Genomic DNA, 19,021 nt, shown 5'->3' with positions numbered 1-19,021 from the left:
TGCTCAAAAAAGGAGCCTAAATGCCTTGCAAAATGAGGTCTTGGCAAACCTCAAGGGGACTCCAGAAGCAAATTAGGTAAACATGAGAATAAAAACCAATAAACTGTGCATACTACATATTGGGCAAAATAAGATTCCCACAGAGCAAGTGCTGTTAAAGATATAATAGCACAAATATTTGTTAGCTGGAATAAAAGGTTCTGGTTTTTAGCATCAAAATGCTGCAGAAGTATCAACCAGTATTGAGAAGAAATAAAAACATGCTCAGTAAAGAAAATGAAACAATGCAAGATTCTTGGTGCTGTAAACTGAGCAGATCAATTAAAATGCGTCAAATAAATCTTTAAGTTCAAGGAGCTTCTGAAGTTCAACTCCATCTCTACATTCAATAGAAGCTAACAAGAGAAGAAAATGCAGGAGAGGATGACAATTAGTAGTCTTTTCTTCAGAACAGTCCAGAAAGTTTTAAAATTGGGTCCACTGCTGCCATCATGACAGAACTCAGACCTGAGAATCTGAAAGTGGAAAATAAACATCTGTGGTAATATTGACATCATTCGTATGTACAGGCGCGCCTTTGAACAACTCAGTGTGCTAGGAATCAAATGAACAAACAGTTGAATGTAACCTCTGGATAATTCTTTAATCCTCTCTTCCATTTGGCTCAAAACTTCGAAGAGGGAAACAATGGAAGACCAATAAATTGAAAGAGCAGAGCTAAAAAAAAAGCAGGACTGAAGGACAGCTGAGGAGAAGTGTTGCTGTGGTTTGCAAAATATGGTAAATAAGAAAGTGCTGAAGGATTCTGAAAACAAGTTATCAATGGGAGAAGATGGCCTCTTCTCTCTCTCTCTCAAACTCCTGTGGGATGACTGAGAGATGTCATCACGTCACTCTGCTTCCCACAGGCTCCGCCCTCACACGGGATCCCTGCCCCGGACACTGTTCAGGGACAGAAAATCTGCCTGGCAGCCCAGCCTGGGCAGATTCCGCTTCCCAAGGGTCTTCCCTGCTCAGCCTTGGCCGCAGCCTTTAAGGTGGCCTGTCCCCCGTCCTAGGGGCTGCTTCGGTCAGTACGAGGCCTGGGGCTCAGAAGCAGCACCAGGCGCACAGCAAAGCCCCCGGCGCCCCATCATCCACTGCGCCCTGAGTGGCCATGTCCTGAGCCCAGTGCCAAGCTGCCTCAGTGAGACTCAGGCTCAGCCCGTCTTCCAAGCCCAGACTGGCTCCCTCCCGCCCAGCCCCGTGCAGGGCTGCAGCAATAAGCGGAGCTTCTGCAAGGCAGCACCTGGCAGTACTTACTGACCCGAGTGGCCTACTTCGCTTGGCACTGGTGCCTCACCTTCCCTCCTCCCCTGCACAGTTGGAGCACCAGCACTGATTTCCCACTGCTGGGTGGGGGTAGGGAGAAAGCCCCGAGCTTTGCTGCACAAGAAAGAAGCGCACCCCCCCTCCAGGCTGTGCACTGTCTGGACCCTTTCCCTGCGCTCCTATTGGCTAGAATCAGCCTAATGGGAGCAGCAGGAGGCTGTGCCTGGGACTGGCATGGGTCACAAAGACTAGTAATTGCCCCCCCCCACCTCCTCAGCCCGCTCCTGCCGCCTTTCCCCCAACCAGAAACCCTGCCCCCAGTCTGCTCCTACACCTTACCTCCTACAGAACTCATACCCTCAGCCCCTTTTGCACCCCAATTCCTGCCCAGATCCTGCACCCCCATCCCTATCCCATTCACTGGCAGCTCTGTCCCACACACTGAACCCCTCATTTTTGGCCCCACTCCAGAGCTTGGGGGGGCCCCACAAAATCCACTACCCCTGGAATCCCAGGAAAGTAAATGTGGCCTGAGACCTTGAACCTCAGTCCCCCTGTCCCTCCCCTCACCATGGGACTGGAGCACCAGTGAAGTGAGGTGTTTCAGTTGGGGAACACATCGATGAAAATTGGTTTTTTTTCCCTTCCCATGTGTGTGGTCCCCAACTGATTTTTTCTGTGGGTTAGTGGCCCCTGACCCAAAAAAAGATCTCCCATCCCTGTCATGAATGAAAACAATGTTGAATATGCAGAAAGGGCTGGTGGCGGCCACCCTGCTGCGGCATGAGTAGCAGGAGAGGCCATGATCCAGCTGTGGTGGACAGAAGGGGGTTGGTGAGCGTATCGAGCAGGGGGTGCAGCCCCCTAGTAGCATTTAAAATTCAGACAAGGAGGTCTGAATAGGGCAACAGCTCAATTGACTTCAGCTGAGAGTAACAATTCAATTCAGACTTCCCCCAAACAACACTAAGATCATAAAGCTTTGTCAAATCTGGAAATGGACAGTCACTACAGCCTGAGACCATTTACTCTGCACTACAAATGTATACTCACTTGAATTTATATATGGGCAGTTGCAGCAATAACAAGACAGTGTAAAAGAGAATTTTTAAGTCCCACCTGATGCTACATGTGTTGTAGGAGGAATAAAATTTATAAAAGTAGAAGCTACTGTACAGTGAGCGGAGAATGATCTGAAAAACCCTGGAGATCACATGGGGTGGTATTTAGTACAGAGAGAAGGTGAAAAGTTATAAAAATTCACATATTGATTTAAAAAAAAGCAGTGAGTAAGGATGAAAGATTTACAAATGGCACATCAAAAGCTATCATCTAATCAAACAGATTACCTTTCATTCATGTCAGAAAATTAATCATAGTGAGTTAAGCCAAAAGAACAAAGGTGTTTGGAAATAAAATATGTCAAAGGATGAGAGAGAGAATCAACATGAATCTTAAACTCATCAAGAATGAGATATCCTAGTGCCCTCACAGTCAATTCGGATACAGGTTCACTAATTTAATTAAGAAAATCAAAACTGTCCTTTATCGATCATTAAACAATTAAAACAAAATGAGTGAAAAGATGGAGAGGAAAAGCGGAGGGAAGAAGAGATGAAGGAGAGTAAGACAAAACAAGGAGGGAACATCAGCAAAGGCCAGGAAATAACTACTAATCTTCTCTTCCCAGAGAGAGAGTGAGAAGCCCTGGAAGATGAATATCTGGTGGGAATATCAACATATCTACAATGTTGTAGTATTTTTTCTTGCTTCCAGGTGCTAGTCATCCATCTTGTCTGCTGCATTTGGGGTTTTGTTTTCATGTGTGCTTCTGCCTATTATTTGAGTGCATGCACATGAGAAGGAGCACAGCAATGACTTAACCACATTGTCTAGCGCATGGTTTGATCTTGTGCCCTCGGGGGAGACTGTCTGATCCTCGTGACTCCCCCCCGAAGGCAGCGTTGCCAGGGATCAGGACTGGCTGTGAGCCTCGGCCTGCAGCTGCGCGAGTCACTGGGTCGCATGCATTCCCCTGAGAGTCGCTGGCTCGGCCCGTCCCGCGGGGCCTGCCGTGGAGCAACAGGCGCATGCTCCAGGGTGAGGAGAGGCAGCCGGTACAGCCTGGTGTGCGGTGAGGGGACAGCGGGGTGGAGGGAGAGCCCCTTCGTCTCAGCAGCGGCGCCTCGTCTCACTTGGCCTTGGCCTCTCGGTTCTGGCACTGGAATTTCTGGTGGACAACCCGCAGGGTGGTAAAGAAATTCCACATAAGTGTAAATTGGGGAATTTTGTGTTATAATTAAGTTACAGAAGTATTAACCATTGTAACATGGTCTCCTGATATGAAACGTGTTTCGGTGTGGATAGACATGTAGTTGGTCCCATTAATGAGGATGGGGCCTGATCGAGGTCAGGCTTTCTATAAGGGAAATACCAACAGAAAGGAGGCCATTTGATTATTTCCTCCCATCTAGAACTGAGGTACTAGATGAGACTAACAGTTATTCTTATGGCAAGGAGACCCGCCAGAAGCACAGAGCCCCCAGCCCATGGGAAGACATTGGTTCTGTATCTATCGCAGTGGGAACAGTGCTACTTATTGAATCAATAAAACCATTTCTGATAGCTCACACACACACAATTCTTAATGATTCTAATGGTGCACATCTGAAGAGATTACAACCCAAAGTGATCCTGGATGCATAACAGCATCTTTCAGCACATGACTGCATTATTACAACCAGGACTGCAGACATCCTCATTTTGATCCACTCCAAACCACACAAGGTTTGGTCAGCACTCAATGAAAACACAAAATCAAAAATGAATTGAAAGACCGTAAGTTTTAAAATAAAGAGCATGAAACTCTAACCTCCACCATCTTGTGCTTGTTCAGAAGCCATTGTGCATTCAACAAAGATTAGGACTGTGGATCAAGAGTATTTATTTCACTGGAGTGGACAAAACAAGACCAATTCTCTTTTCGTTGTTAGTCATGTGGAACACCACCATTGTTCACTAGCGTAAGGTGTACTGTAAAGACAGTTTGTTCTCAGTGAATATATTCAAGCATACAACTAGCAACTGTAATATTACTGGTACATGATTATGTTTACAACAAAACATAATAGTTTTTTATTTAAAATAAATTAAGAATGGAATATTTCAATTTATGTCATTTTATTTTATTTAACTGTAGTTGTGTCCTTAATTTAAACCTTCCCATTCAAATATCATTAGCTGCTAATTAAGATGTTGATCTGCAGATTATATATTTTGCAGTAGAAATTATTTGCAAGCACTTACTGGGTATTTATCAAACTGTAGAACACGTATTGGTTTAGCATAAGCATGGCACATTTAATTTATTGAAAAATCTCCCAATTCTCCACTTTTTTCCTAATGTCTAATGAATAAAAAAGGAACTAAAAATATTGTGAAATGCTAGAAAGCATCCCAAAAGAACCCCCAAAATTAAAACGAGCTATATATGACTCTGTGAACTAACAGTTGAACAGAATTGTGTTTCTCTTTTCAGTAACCTTATTTAAAATAAAATAAAATAAAACATAGCAAAGAAATCATTAACAGGGTCTGTTCCTATGTCCAGAAAGTAGATTGTCCTACTTGCCAACATAAGTAAGCTCTTGTGCCGTTAAGGTTTTTTAAGTGACTTCCTTGCTACTTAACACAAGCATTGAAATCAAAGAAATACAGTGATTACTCTATTGGTGCAAAGGATTCTGCTGCATAGGATATATTTTTATAGGACTTTTTAATATAATTTATGAATATTTGCTAGCAACATAATTGTCTTTTCTGCTGACATTTTCAAAGCAACACTGTGATTTGTTGGGTCTCCTGAGAGTCCGAGTACAAAACTGATAATTATATTAAATATACATAGACAATAACGAGTGTGTTTACATAACTATCCCCATAAATATCTGATTGAACAGCCATTGTTCTCAAACCCCTTTTAAGCAGCTCTCGGAGGAATCCAGTTCTAATGACATGATGGTTTAAAAGATGTTGCTCAGTCTTGTTCCATATTTAATTAACTTTCTTTTTTTAAACTTGTGACGGTGGAGACAATAACAAATAGCTCTGAAAAGAGAGAGCTTTGAAACATGAGTGAGATCTTGTCATGCTTTGTGCTTCACACACAGAAGATGATCTGCATGTAAGAGTTGGTAGCTTGGGACTTCCAGCTTCCTCAGGGAGTCCATTACTAGAGCATTCACAGTTCACTAATAAATAATAATAAATAATAATAATAATAATATAATGAAAAACCCTCATATACATAAAAATAAAGGAAGTGAAAGTATGGGCGGGGAGGGGGGAGAAGCCCTATGTATTGAATGGATTCAGTAAAATGCCTCATTTGTTCATGCTACAGATCCAGTGGAGCAAGCTTTTAAAAGAGAATGGTACATTTACCACTAAAACATGAAGACTCTTTGAACATTAATTGAGCAATAATGAATGAATGAATACATTAGATTGGAATCAAGGTTACATTTCTGAATTTGTGGACAGGATCATTCAAAGGAGTCCTTCCCTCACTTTACAGTAGCACACTGTTTTCACACTGAGCTATATCTAATTGTCGCCAATTATGATTAATTTACTATTAGGTGTCTTGGTTGTCACAATATTAACAGTTGTAAGTCTTTCCCTTTGCAGCCTGTGTGAATCTGTTGTGACATCTCAATAAAGCAGAATTCAATCAAGGTGTGAATGAATTGTTAATCTTGTTATAAATAGAAGGTACCATATGTCAGTATGTAAAGGTTGTCTCCCCCTCCCTTTCGTTGAGGACAATGGTAGTGAAACAAAGCAAAAGCAAAAGAACATGCGTAGATAGTTCATCACGTCAGGATTGTAACAATGGTCAATAAAACATGGAATGGATTCTATACTGGATTCTGTCATATAAAAACAGTTAATAAACATTGGCCTGTTTTAGGATTCTCTTTGTGCTATTTTTCTTCACAACTGTTGACCTTTCTTTATACAAGGGTTTCTCAAATGAGGAAAAGCTGTGAGAATATTGTTCTGGTAGTACATCAAAGAAGTTATCATAATGCAAGTGTTCATTCTCTTATTATTTAAGCACCTAAATACAGATGTATATATGAAATTTTTGATAAAAGTTCTTATATACTGAGAAGTTCAGAATCATAAAGGCTAGCGACTGATCCAAGGTCATCCTTTTGTGTAGACAAACCACTAGTGTACTTCCTCAAAAGTCCTGTGCGCAGAATGTTACCTGCAATATAAATTGTATATGTATTCTCCCTTCAGCTGGAGCAATTATGGACTGACCATTTCATTAGACTATCACAGTAAAACTCATGTCCCTTAGAAAAGATGGGATTAAAGCCTGGGTCTCAGAGGTAAGGGGATAGTTTGTCCATCAATCTAGCACACATCCGTGAGAAAGATTTCCCCCTTTCACATTCTAGTGACCAGTTTCAGAACGGGCTCGTTGCAGCTCTTGCTGACCCAAGCGGACATATAGCATGTCGTAGTTTAAAGTACGCACACAGAACCTTGAATATTAAGCAAGATGATATGTCTCTTGCTGTTTTTGTAAACGCTGTGATAAATCCCTACAGAAAACTCAATTCTCACTGGGAAGTTTGAATGTCTTCCGTAATCTGTTTAAACAGCTTTTTAGGCATCACCAACAAACCTGTTTCTCACAAAAAGGTAAGTGGATTCCAGCACTTGATACTAGCAACCAGCTCTGAGAATCCATCTGGGAGTGAGTGTGACCATAAGACCTTCCTATTCCCCAGCACTAAACCTCAGGGAGAATTGATGCATAAAGCCATCTTCACATTTGCTGTTGATTTGTTTACTGTTACTGTATTTACATAACTAGAAATTCAACATCTTAGCATGTTTTGCAAGCTGTCATGATATGAGATGATAGTAATACGCTGTGTTGTGCTTGCTAACATATTTTTGACATATTTTAGCTTTTGATTATAAGATTGCATCTTTCCCAGCTACCATCTGTCTCAACTCAGTGGCACTCTGGCATTTACAAAAACAGTAGGGTGTAATATTTCTTATATATTTGAACTCTACTAGAAACATGCTATTTTCAGCCTTTACCAATATGTCATGCTTTCACACATGAAGGCTGAAATGTCTGAGATCTTTTAAGGTATCTGTCAGGAATAAAGAACTTATCATCACATCCAATTTGGCTGAGATGAGTAATATATTAATGAGAATGAAAATGGAATCAGTTTCTGACTTATAAATAGATCTGGCATTTTACATGCCTTGTGTACTGTTGCCCGTATTTATCCTTTTGTCAGTACAAATGAGAATATCATACAAAATCCAGGAATTTCTTTTTTGTACTTGGCAAAATGTGCATAGCATTCTTGAGGCTGGAGTTTTAAATGGAACACATTTTTCTTGGAGTATCTGGCAACTAGAGACTTTTGTACTTGCTTCTACCCTCTTCACTCTCCAACCCTGGAGAATCAAAACGTGATAGTCAGCAAACTGAAAATCACACTTTATATCTACACAGACAGCATTAGGCCACCAGTACGGCCATTTGGACTGCTTTGATATGCAATTCTAAGACCACAGTATTTCAGCAAAACTAGGTTCAATAGGATGAATCCAGCAACTCACGCAAATGGTTATACAAAGCCTACATATCTAAAGTATGTTGTTGGCATGAATTCTCAGATAAGCTGGAGCAGTGTTTGGCACGCCAATGGGCATATGTGGTTCTGCTTTCCCCTTCTCCACAATATTAAAAGCTGCCACGGACAAAGTCAGTCCTCAGACAAGGCTAAATTACATCAGCTAATAAGGACCTTAGTGGACATGGTGTTGGTGGAAATCCCTGTATTGCAGCATGCTCTCTAGCTAGTATGTTCCCCTTCCACCATCCTTGATAGCAGAAAGAGTAAGGGACTTCAGGGTTAGAGAATTAGTCTCAGCATTGGGGTCAGAATTGAGGTCATTCCTGGTTCTGAATCCTATACTCAGATTATTAGGTTGCAAGCTTGGTTTGTATCACATGTGAATCAGAATCATAGAGCTAGAAGAGACCTCACAAGGCCATCAAGTCCAGTCTCCTGCCCAAGGCAGGACCAATCCCAACTAAATCTATGTAAATATGTAAATAATTGCTGCATACTTGAGGTTATTAGAAAGTTTGGATAAATTGTGACCCATGAGGAGCCAGAGCATCCAGCAAACTGAATGCTGACTTTGCTAATCGGAAAAAAACCAGTGGATGTTTTCTTCAAGTTCATGTTTCAATTGCAGTGATGCAACAGATATGTTTTAATAGTACTGTAATAAGAAAAAGAAAAGACACAATTGCACTTGTACATAATGGTAAACTGAATTTATTTCCTCTTGGAAAACAATTCCAGTAATCTCCAGGTTCAGACCGCAGAGTAAACATTAATAACAGTAACATACAGGTTAGTTCAACTGAGTCAAGAATTTGGCTGTGCGAAATCATTAAGGAAAGTCTTGAACACTCAAAGCTTCAAATGGTATTCAGGAAAAAAAAAGTTTCTTTGACAATCTACGTAACAACTATTGCATATATGGTAATGCTATCTGTCATATCGCAAGGCTTACAAATATATATATGGGCCTTATTCAGCGGTGGGTTCCTGCTTTGTGAGAAAGTCTTTTCATGTTTTTTTGCAAGAATCTTCAGCAATAAAAAATAGTCTTGGATTCATCCGTTTGTATACCAAAAGAGAGAGATTCTAGACTTAAGTTTAAATGAAAGGAATACCAAACAGCTGTAGTATAACATAGCTATTTTCCCCCTCTTTCTTGAAAATGACATTTTCTTAAGCCTTTTTCCTCACACATTATTATTTTTTATCTTTCTTGAATAGGGCCCAAGTCCACTTGTCTTTATAAGACCATTTTAGTATCAGACAACATAATACATGTGCAACACTTTATATACAGGAAGTCTATCCGGTGCTCAAAAGTTCAAACACATGAACATCCAACAGTTTTGATAATACAAGTTTTATGGTACAATACAATGTTTCTGAAAAATATACATTAACAATGAAAGTTTCGTGCAAAGAGTAAAACGTGTTCCCTTTTTGTGCCACAAAGGATTCTCCTGAAGAGACGGGCATTGCACTAACTGCTATGTTGGGTCATCGTATGATTCTGAAAAAAAAATTAAACACGTGACTTAGTTGCAGTCTTGGTGATACTACAAGAAAAAGCTGCATTAACAATGCTACCAGCTGAATATATTATGCTGTATACAAGAGGAACATGTGCGCCATCTCTCTTTTAAATGGCCTAGAGAATCTTTGCTGTTAAAAGATGAGGCTTTTTGCTCTGCAATTTTGCATTGGTATCATTTCTGTAAATTACATGAATAGCTGTTGAATACTTCACGGTGCATTAGAGCAAATTCTGCCCTGTTGAAACTGAACACAACTTTATTGGCTTCAGTACCTCCTCTCACAGTTATGGATTTAGCCCACAACATGTAATGAGACACACATTTCCTTCTCATATATGGCCTTATGGCTTACACACTAGAAATACTATAATTTTAGCATTTTTACTAGAAAAGACAGCCAGACAACCCACATCTCTACCCCACAATTAATAGCACATATTTTAAAGAAGGAGGGGAGTTGCCCACCAAAGCACTCACTTGGCTGTCTGGCAAGCAGTTTGGGCAGCCAGAATCATCCTTCTACCTACTAAAGAACATCTTAACCCTTGTTTTCTGAAGTGAATTCCGGAAACGGAAGTTCTCTATTTATCCACAGAAAGAATTCAAAGAGGGCAGTAGCAATGCAAGCTTCCCTACACCAACCCCTAATGCAAAGGGATCACCACAACCTGATAAGATGCTACATCAGTCACTGTGCTTCCTAAACTGTGCAGTCCTCTCCTTTTGTTTCATGAGCTTTAATCTATGTACAGATTCTTCTGGACTACAGCATTTTAAAACTAACCTATTCCCAAAAGATGCACAGCATTTTCAGGGAAGCGAACCTCACTGCAGGAGTCACCCCTGAAGATAAACAAATTACAGCCACAGCAAAGAAAAGGTGAATATTGTGTGAGTCCGTGTTAATCTAACAATACAGTATAACACACACACACACACACACACACACACACACACACACACACACACACACACACGTTCATGGGACATTTGGCAAGAAAAGGAATTCTCTCGGGGTAAAACTGAGGAATTTTTAAAGTAGTGCTTGTCTCAAGATGAAAAGGAAAATGACCCAGGGACACTTGGAAACATGTTTTCCAGATGTGAATGCAAAATTACTCAGTGCTGATAACAGGGACTCCAGACCCACCAAGGTCAGAGGCTTAAAAAGAAATTATTATTTCATTTGATTTCATATGGCATCTTCCATAAACTCATCTCAAAGTGCTGTAAAGCAGGAACAGTTGCAGACTAAAATGTTGGTTGTTCACAGGCAACAAATTCTGACTTTAAACCACAAAAGCAAGAGGATTAAAACTTTAGTCAGACTGCCCTTTTGTCATCCCGATGTATCCACTATTGCACTGCTTATATTACATAACAGCATCTGAAACCCTGCAGTACCTGGAAACACTAGGACAAGATAAACATGGAGTGACAACCTCAATTTTGATTTTCTTGCTTTGAGTGGTTAATGTCAGTCACATTGTCACCTTGAAGAGAGATTTTGGGAATTTCTTTTGTTTTTGATCTAATGAGAGTGTGCGTCAGTCATCTCCTGCTTTTTGACTGTCGGAGTGACATATAATCAGTTTTGGGTCTGGAAGAGCCGCGCAGCCGTTGGTGAAACAATTGAAAGGAGCTTTACGTGTGTGCTCAGTGCTTCGACTGCAATATGATTTTTTATTAAAAAATAAAAAGGCACAAAAGCGAGAGACAAAACAAACCATGAAATGGGACCCATTCGCTCAGTGTTCTAGATGATACCACCTGGCACACAACGGAGGTTCTCAAGAGATAATGAAGACATAAACTCGGAAAAAAAGTGGCATGAGAAAAATGCCGAACAGAACAGGACACAACAAGCACAGTTCCCAATGCAAAGAGTGGGGCACTGTCAGCCTTCATCAAGCAGTTGTACCTATTTTAAAGAGTTAAACAGCATGCAATTGGTCAAGTTCTCCAAAGCAATTAGTGCTTCCAAAATGTATTTTGAGGCAACAATTAATTAGGGAGAAATACATAAACAATAGACAGGCTATTTCATAAACTAAATCTGAAAGCACATCACAGGCAAGACAAGCAGGCAACAGATGGGAGGGTAGAGATAAGAAAAGGAGGAAAATTCTGTAATCCCACAGAGAGCCATATTCCATCCTACAAAAAGCCATCTATTGGAGACCCCATGTCTAAGTGACTGAAAATTACAAACATTAATCCCAGTTATGAACTGTTTTTTTTAAGGGGGTTTAAAAATTTAGGGCAAAATTTTTCTGTATTATCCACACAGCAGATCTCAATGTTGATATTCTGCTCTCCCTATGTGCACAGAATTCCCACTTTCATAACAGTGTGAGTTCCCGCTTGTGGGGAAAACAGAATATGGAACTCCCATTGACAGGAACATGAGAGTCCTGTACATACAGGGAGAGCAGAATATTAATGCTGAGATCTGCTGTGTGAGTATGCCAGTAGAATCTGCCCTTACCAGAAGACACAGTACACGTTTAAGAGAGAAGTTTAAAAAATCCTTATTTTGGAAATTTACTAGAGCAAATATCTTTCCTGAATTTAGAGCAATTGAGGTGTTTGTTTTTGCTAAACATGTAATTCAACTAATGCGCTGAAGACATCACGTATTACTATCCCCTTTCACCACAATAAAGACACATGTTTTCCTTTAAGTACAAAGTACAGTCCCTCTGTGAAGCAAAAATTTTGATCTGATACTTAGCAGTAGAAAGAGAAAAAATATTTTTTCCAACACATCCTCACCAGCGGGTAGAGTAACATTTTCAAAGGGCCTCAGATTTCATGATGAAAAACTGGGCTTGCACGCACAAGAATATTGGCAGCCCATTCTGCCACAGCATCTATTACTTGCAATAAAAACCAAACGAACTAGGACCGATGTTTACAAACCCCAACTTCCCGACCTGGATTTTATTTAGGAAACATTTACAAGACCTTGGCTTCAACATACTTCACAGATAAAATTCTTTTAAAACCTAATTACCTGGTTTCTAGAGATTCAGATATCGCTTGCCAACCCAGCGACACAAACCCAGAATCTCTACTCCCAATGAGCTGCTTTAGACTACACCTTTTTCCATGAGTAGAAAGCCTTGGGAAATACCTATACATAGTGCTATAAAGTTAAAATCATATCCAAATTTCACTACAATAGTGGGTAGAGAAATCTCTGCAAAGAGAACAGGGTTGTTTTGTAGAAACTGTTAAGACAGTAGAAAGTAATATTTTTCTGTTGTTTGGTATCGCTCTCTCTATATATATCTCAAATAAAAAACAGACGTACCAGCTAGCAAAAAATGCCATCCATTCCACTACACCCAGTGAAGAAAAAAAAAATCCAGTGATTCACTATGTCATTGGATCTCTAATGCAAACTGCAATTGCATTCAATTTAAATGCGATGTTTTTTAACAAGACGAAATAGGACACAATTGTACCTTAGAAGCTGTACAAGAAGGGTACAAATAAAGAAATCTAAAGATTAAATGTGGATGTCTTCCTTCAACAGATGGTGACAGTACCACAGCAGCATGTTATTTTTTCCTTAGTTCAAGAACACAAACATCCGTAATCAATCATCACTGATTAACTAATTATGGTACACTGTATGTTATCATATATATGGAATCCTTTATCTGCACACATTAAGGATAATCTTTATTTTATTTTTTCATAAACCCCCTGCATTTCAATACAGTTTCAGATTGTAAAGAAGAATTCTACATTACTATCAACCTTTAAGCACTACTTTTTTTTTTTTTTTTAAACAAAAGCAATTGGTTTCCAACAGGCTGGATAATAAGTCTTTTGACCTGCATTCTTCTCTGACCCATTAAGGTCACCCCTGTGCTCGGGCATATAGCTGACTTAGGAAATGCCTACAAGTCCTGCATTTCATCTCCTGCCCACTCAAAATAAAGCTTTCTTTAAATGTGTCTGTACGGGTCCCTGAAGACCAGGAAGGCATCCCTGTAGTGGGCAATGGAGGGACAGAAGCTTCTGCCTTTATTAATGAATGCAGACCATTATGAGTCTGGCTGGCTCCTGCACTGTTCCCAGAAGCATATACTGTACGTGACTTAAAATGCTAGAATATTGACACAAAGCGAGCTGGGCACCCCTAAGGAAAATTACTCCTTGGATATAATGTAGGCTCGTAACAGCTATTAGAGTACAAAATAAAACCCTCCGGGATCAAACTGACATATACCGCATTCTACCTACTCCTCAAACATTAGAAGAATTTCTTTGTGAAGGCATTCTCAAGGACAGCATTAAACTGACTTTTGTAGCAATTTGCAACAGCTTTTTGGCTTACAGCTTTTAGTACTAAATCTCTAGTTAGAATCAATATAAGTACTATATCTTCCACATTAATCAATACATTTGGTTCAATACACGTTCTATTAAATTATACTTTCTAATCAAGATTTTCTGCTTCTCTCTCTTGCTTTTTATTCCAAACTTCTTATCTTGTACCACAGTTTCCAAACTGTCCAAAGCTAACAACAGGACTTTGGCTTTTCTAGAATGGTTGGGGCAGATGGAGCCAGGGGAGTTAGAGGAAGGTTATAATGGCAAACCAAGCAAAACCTTAATTAGAATGTTAATGCCAAATCATGAATTCAATTCCACAGTGTCAACATGGTTTCTTGAACTTCAGTCTGATACTTCATCACTTTACGTGGTATTGATACCTGTTACTCTACGCTCCACACTATCCAAAAGATAAAACAATGAACACACTGCAGAAAAAAAGCCGTAAGAACGTTCAAAAACTTCAGAAACAAACCAATGTCAGAAAAACTCTGAGAAAAGGCAAGTTTTGCTATCCTTCCTTGACCTAGGGCAGTGGACTCCAACCTTTATGAGCACAAGATCACTTTTTGAATTTAAGTGCAATCCAAGATCTACCTCAAATATAAATACCCTTGCCACACCTCCTTCTCCAAGGCTCTACCCCTGCTCACTCCATCCTCCCTCACTTTCATCAGGCTGGGGCAGAGGGTTGGGGTGCAGGCTCTGGTCTTAGATTAAGGGACCTGGAGTGTGAGAGGGTCTCTGAGAGACTCTTGGGGCAGGCATTTGGGATGTAGGAGGGGGTTCTAGGTGCAGGCTCTAGGACAGGGTTTGGGGGCTAGGGCAGGGCTTTAGGGTGCAGGAGGGGGTTCATGACTGGGATAGAGTTTGGGATGTGGGCTCCAGCTGGGCACTGCTGTTGGCTCCTGGGTGGTGGTGCAGTGGGGCTAAGGAAGGCTCACACCTGTCCTGGCCCTGGACCACTCCCTAAAGCAGCTAGAAAACTCCAACCCAAGTCCTGTTGTGGCCCCTTTCTGCTCTGTGGAGAAAGGATACAGAGTGGGAGGGGGGCACTTGACTGTTGTATCCCTCGTTTCCCTCCCCCGCCCTACACATCAAGCAGGAGGCTCCCATAGAGAGGGGCAGCGCCAAAGCAAAGGGCAAGAGATGTGCAGCAGTAGGAGAAGGGGCAGCTGAAGTGCCAGAACTTGATAGCCTCTTGGCCAAACCTGTCAGGATCACTAGTCAAAGGCATCAAGATCTACCAGTAGATCTTGATCTATTGGTTGGTGACTGCTCCCCTGGGGTGCTTATGTATTGCCGTAGACATCAGAGCCCCGTTCCATTGTATATCACTACATACCCTGAATGGTTTTTTTTTTTTTTTTTTGCCAATTAACTGCAATTGATTGATGATTCCTGAACACATATACTTAGGAGATATTTAGATTTGAAAAATACTCAAATCGGTGGTTCTCAAACTCTTTGGCCTGTGGCCCAGTCCCCTCAACACAGACCTTTCCACAGACCACCAGCCAACCACTCATGATGACAAAATGGAGAGGATGGGAAGGGGTGGGAGTGCAGGGTCCAGCCAGGAGGTAAGGTGCAGGAGCAGGCTGAGAGTGGGGGTGGGTGGAAAGGAAGAAGGGTGCAGGAGTGTGGTGGGGGTGTAGGGTGGAAGGGGTGCGGGAGGGTGATGGGGGATATGAGGTCTGGGAATGAGGGAGGCACTTAACTGGTTCTGTGCCTCTTGCCACTCTCAGGCACTGCCTCCCAGTTGCTCCCATTGATTTCGGCCAATGGAAACAGTGGGGAAAGCCTTCAGGTGAGCGGTTTCCTGTGCTGCCATTCCCCAGTTGAGGGGAGTGCCAGCGCATGGAGATGCTTCCTTACCCGGCAAGCTGGATCCAGCCCGTGAGTCTCGCCTCCTCCCCAGCAGCGGGAAGCTGGTGCTGCTGTTCCATGCTCATGGTAGGGAGGGTGGCCTGGAGAACCAGCACAGGCTCCCCGCTGCAGGAGGGAGGGGTGAGCCCCAAGCCAGCAGCCCACCTGCAAGATGGTCCACGGATCACACTTTGAGAACCACCAACTTCAATATGCCCTAATAATTCAGATGCAAAAAGAGTACTGTCCAATCTTACTTAGCTAAGATCTTTGTGGGTATTTGAAACAGCTGGATAAAAAGTGTTTCTAACAACATGAATGATGCACGCTACTACATTTCTGTTAGACTTGGTGAATGAGGTATGGAAATGCAATGTAGAAACAGTAACCGTATAAAGCCATTGCACTCTTTTGCCATTGTCCTGCAGATCTGATGCATTGCATTGATGTCCCTGGCTTACAAAGATGTAGCTTTTCTTTCACTCATATCAGTGTAATGACTGCAAATTTGCACAGAAACAGTTGCATTTTCTTTTGACATTTAACATAGCTTGCAATAAAATATAAACCTTTCTGGGCAGTTCTGTTTCACCATTAAAGGAAAAGGTGAAATAACATAAAAAAGAGACTTAGAGAAAATTATAGAATTTAAAGACATAGAAGACTTATTTATCTATCCACTCTGACAATGGAGGTTTATTGCCTACAATATAATTTCAAATGTTTTGCCTGGTCCAATTTTAATTAGTGCTCTCAACACATCCCTTGGAATACTATTTCATAGACCTCATGGTTAGGAAATTTTTCCTGATGTTCACCCTTGGATAGGAAACGACTGATCCAGCCCAAAATCATGTATTCAAGAAGACCTCCTTATCCAGGAGCTAGATTTAGACAAATACTTATGCCATTTCAAAGCAACTAAAAGAAGTAAATGGAACCTATGCATATACCCATAACCTGGACATGCTTACATGGCATCAACAATTCTCCTGATTCCCATCAGCCCATAGCCTATCAAAAGATAATCTAAAAATAAATGACCGCCTCCAAATGTTAAATAATTATGTCTGAACCCTTAAAATTAAAAAATACGTCCATATAATGGTAGCTACTCATTAGAACGACATCTGATTTCCAAATGACAACACTTGGAAAATGGATCCATTCTTGGGAGCTGGAGGTTCAGCCTGGGTTTGAGTGAGTTCAGTCCTGGAAAGATAATGTGGCATTGCCTGTTAAACAAAGGCAAAGAGCAAGAAGCCAGCAGGAGGGTTTTGCAACAGAGAATAGGGAGATTTCAGGCAAGTCGTAGGCTTCTGACGGGTAACTACTCTGTTCAGCACTCCAGAGCTGTGGATAGAGTAGCAGCAGTATTGCTGTCTTTTGTGATAAAGTTTTAACATGATTTAGAAAAAGGAAACTGAAGGCTCAGCCAGGCTGAAGATCAGTATCCCAAGTTTGAACCTAATTTGAACCAACCACACAATTTAAACTTTGAAAACTTTCCAATGGGGAAAAAATATGCTTGGTGTGAACTACAATAGAGATATTTCCACTATACTGAGTCTGCTCCTGCGAGGAGCTGTGCACCCTCAAATCCCAGAGATGGAGAAGGAACTGAAGAGTGCTCATCACTTTGCAGAAAGAGGCTCTTGTCAGCTATGATGAGCAATGAAAGATAGTCCTACCTCATGAATAGGGATATAAAGGTGTACCCGGTTACTCTTGCCTTACTGGCATGCTTACCAGGATAACCGGTTAATGGGCCTATGGCCAGGTTGGAGCAGCCCCCTGCCCACGGTGAAGTGTAAGCAGCCCCGCACATGTGGCACGGTGCAACGGGCCCAGCCCAGCAGCTCCCAGTCCGTGGCATGATGACCCTTGCCCGGCACGGCTGGAGCAGCCTACCTGGGGCAGAGGGCACTCCAGCCTGTGCAGGATCACCATGCCGCAAATGGGGGCACTTCAGCCTGACAGGATCCACCATGCTGTAGTGTGATGCAGCAGGCCAGTTAACCAGTTAAATATACAGTTGAACCAGTTAATGTTTTAAATGGGATTTTGCGCCCCCTACTCAATGAGTGACCACTGTTAACAATGACAATTTGGAAAAGTTCCTGATGAATTACAATTGCTCAAACAACTTACTTCAATGGAGCTGTTTATATGTTTCTGCATTACATCATAGTGATTCAGAAATAGCACTGCTGGTAATTATTCAGTGCTTTCATGTCTACAGCCAAGTCTTGCACATTCGGACTGTCATATCTTAAAATCTCGATAAGACAAAATCACAAAAAGCACTAAGTGGATAGGACCAACTGGGGATGCATTTTGAAATTTAAAAATGCAACACTTCTACGTTTCTTCAGTAATTTTCTGAAAGCTAATACAGGTTGAACCTCTCTCAACCGGGACTCCCTGTTGCTGGACCAGAGAAACCAGAGGCAGAAGTCCTGTGGGGGTCAGGAACCCAACCAGGCTGGCTGCAGGGAGGCCAGCAACTGAGAGCGGGAGTCCGGGTGAGCCAGTGGCAGGGTGGCTGGAACACCAGAGGGCTCCAACAGGTAGCAGTCTGCTGTGGTGGGGCCAGGAGCCCCAGCAGTGGGACTGTGAGGATGTCACAGGAGGGCTGGCGGAGCCAGAAGTCCCAGTAACAGGGCTGGTGCTGTCCCGGTAGGTCTGACAGGGTTGGGAACCCCTGCAGCTGAGCAGCAGTCTGCCAGAGAGGAGTGGGTGGAAGTCCCAGCGGGGGGCCTGCAGGCTGGCGGGGCCGGGAGCTTTGGCGGCAGGGCAGAGGTTTACTACAGCGAAGCCGAGAACCCCAGTGGTGGGATTGTGGGCAGCTGTGGCAGGGCAGCAGGGATGGATGCATGCGGGGAACCGGCCAGGAGCAGAGCCAGCATGGAGGGCCGGTGGCAAGGGGGGCAGAAATAACCCCCCCGCTTATCTGCCAAAATCCCTCCTTCGGAACCACTCAGGTCCCAAGGGAGCTGAACCAGGGAGGTCCAACTTGTAGTAAAATATCACTGATGAGCTGACCTTTGGTGGGGATTTACAGAGCCCGGGGCTCTGGCTGCTGCTGTAGCTCCTATGAATCACTGGGCCCTGGGGCAACTGTCCTCTTTGTCCCCTTCTCACCTCTGTCAGCAGGCCTGACTATGATCATAATTGTCTTGCTATGAATAAATACATTCTCCGTTGAAACTAATAGAGTTATCAAAACCGGTATTAGGGAGAAGAGAATCAGGTCTGAATCAACTAGAAAAA

The 19,021-nt window shown here is 42.1% G+C and overlaps 1 protein-coding gene across 11 annotated transcripts in view; it reads right to left on the bottom strand.

Annotated features, from left to right (window-relative positions):
* Positions 1 to 8,689: 8,689 nt before the first annotated feature.
* Positions 8,690 to 19,021, bottom strand: part of ZNF521 (zinc finger protein 521) — a 281,436-nt gene continuing 271,104 nt past the window's right edge. For all 11 annotated transcript variants that reach the window (XM_075920829.1, XM_075920828.1, XM_075920827.1 and 8 more), the window contains one exon: positions 8,690 to 9,504. In XM_075920829.1, coding sequence (XP_075776944.1) covers positions 9,475 to 9,504 — 30 coding nt within the window. In that variant the 3' untranslated portion in view covers positions 8,690 to 9,474. The remainder of the gene's footprint in view (positions 9,505 to 19,021) is intronic.

The sequence above is a fragment of the Pelodiscus sinensis genome, chromosome 2 (assembly GCF_049634645.1).
Source record: "Pelodiscus sinensis isolate JC-2024 chromosome 2, ASM4963464v1, whole genome shotgun sequence".
NCBI lineage: Eukaryota > Metazoa > Chordata > Testudines > Trionychidae > Pelodiscus > Pelodiscus sinensis.
Note: the sequence above shows the minus strand (reverse complement) of the source record. Positions and strands in the feature narration are given on the sequence as shown.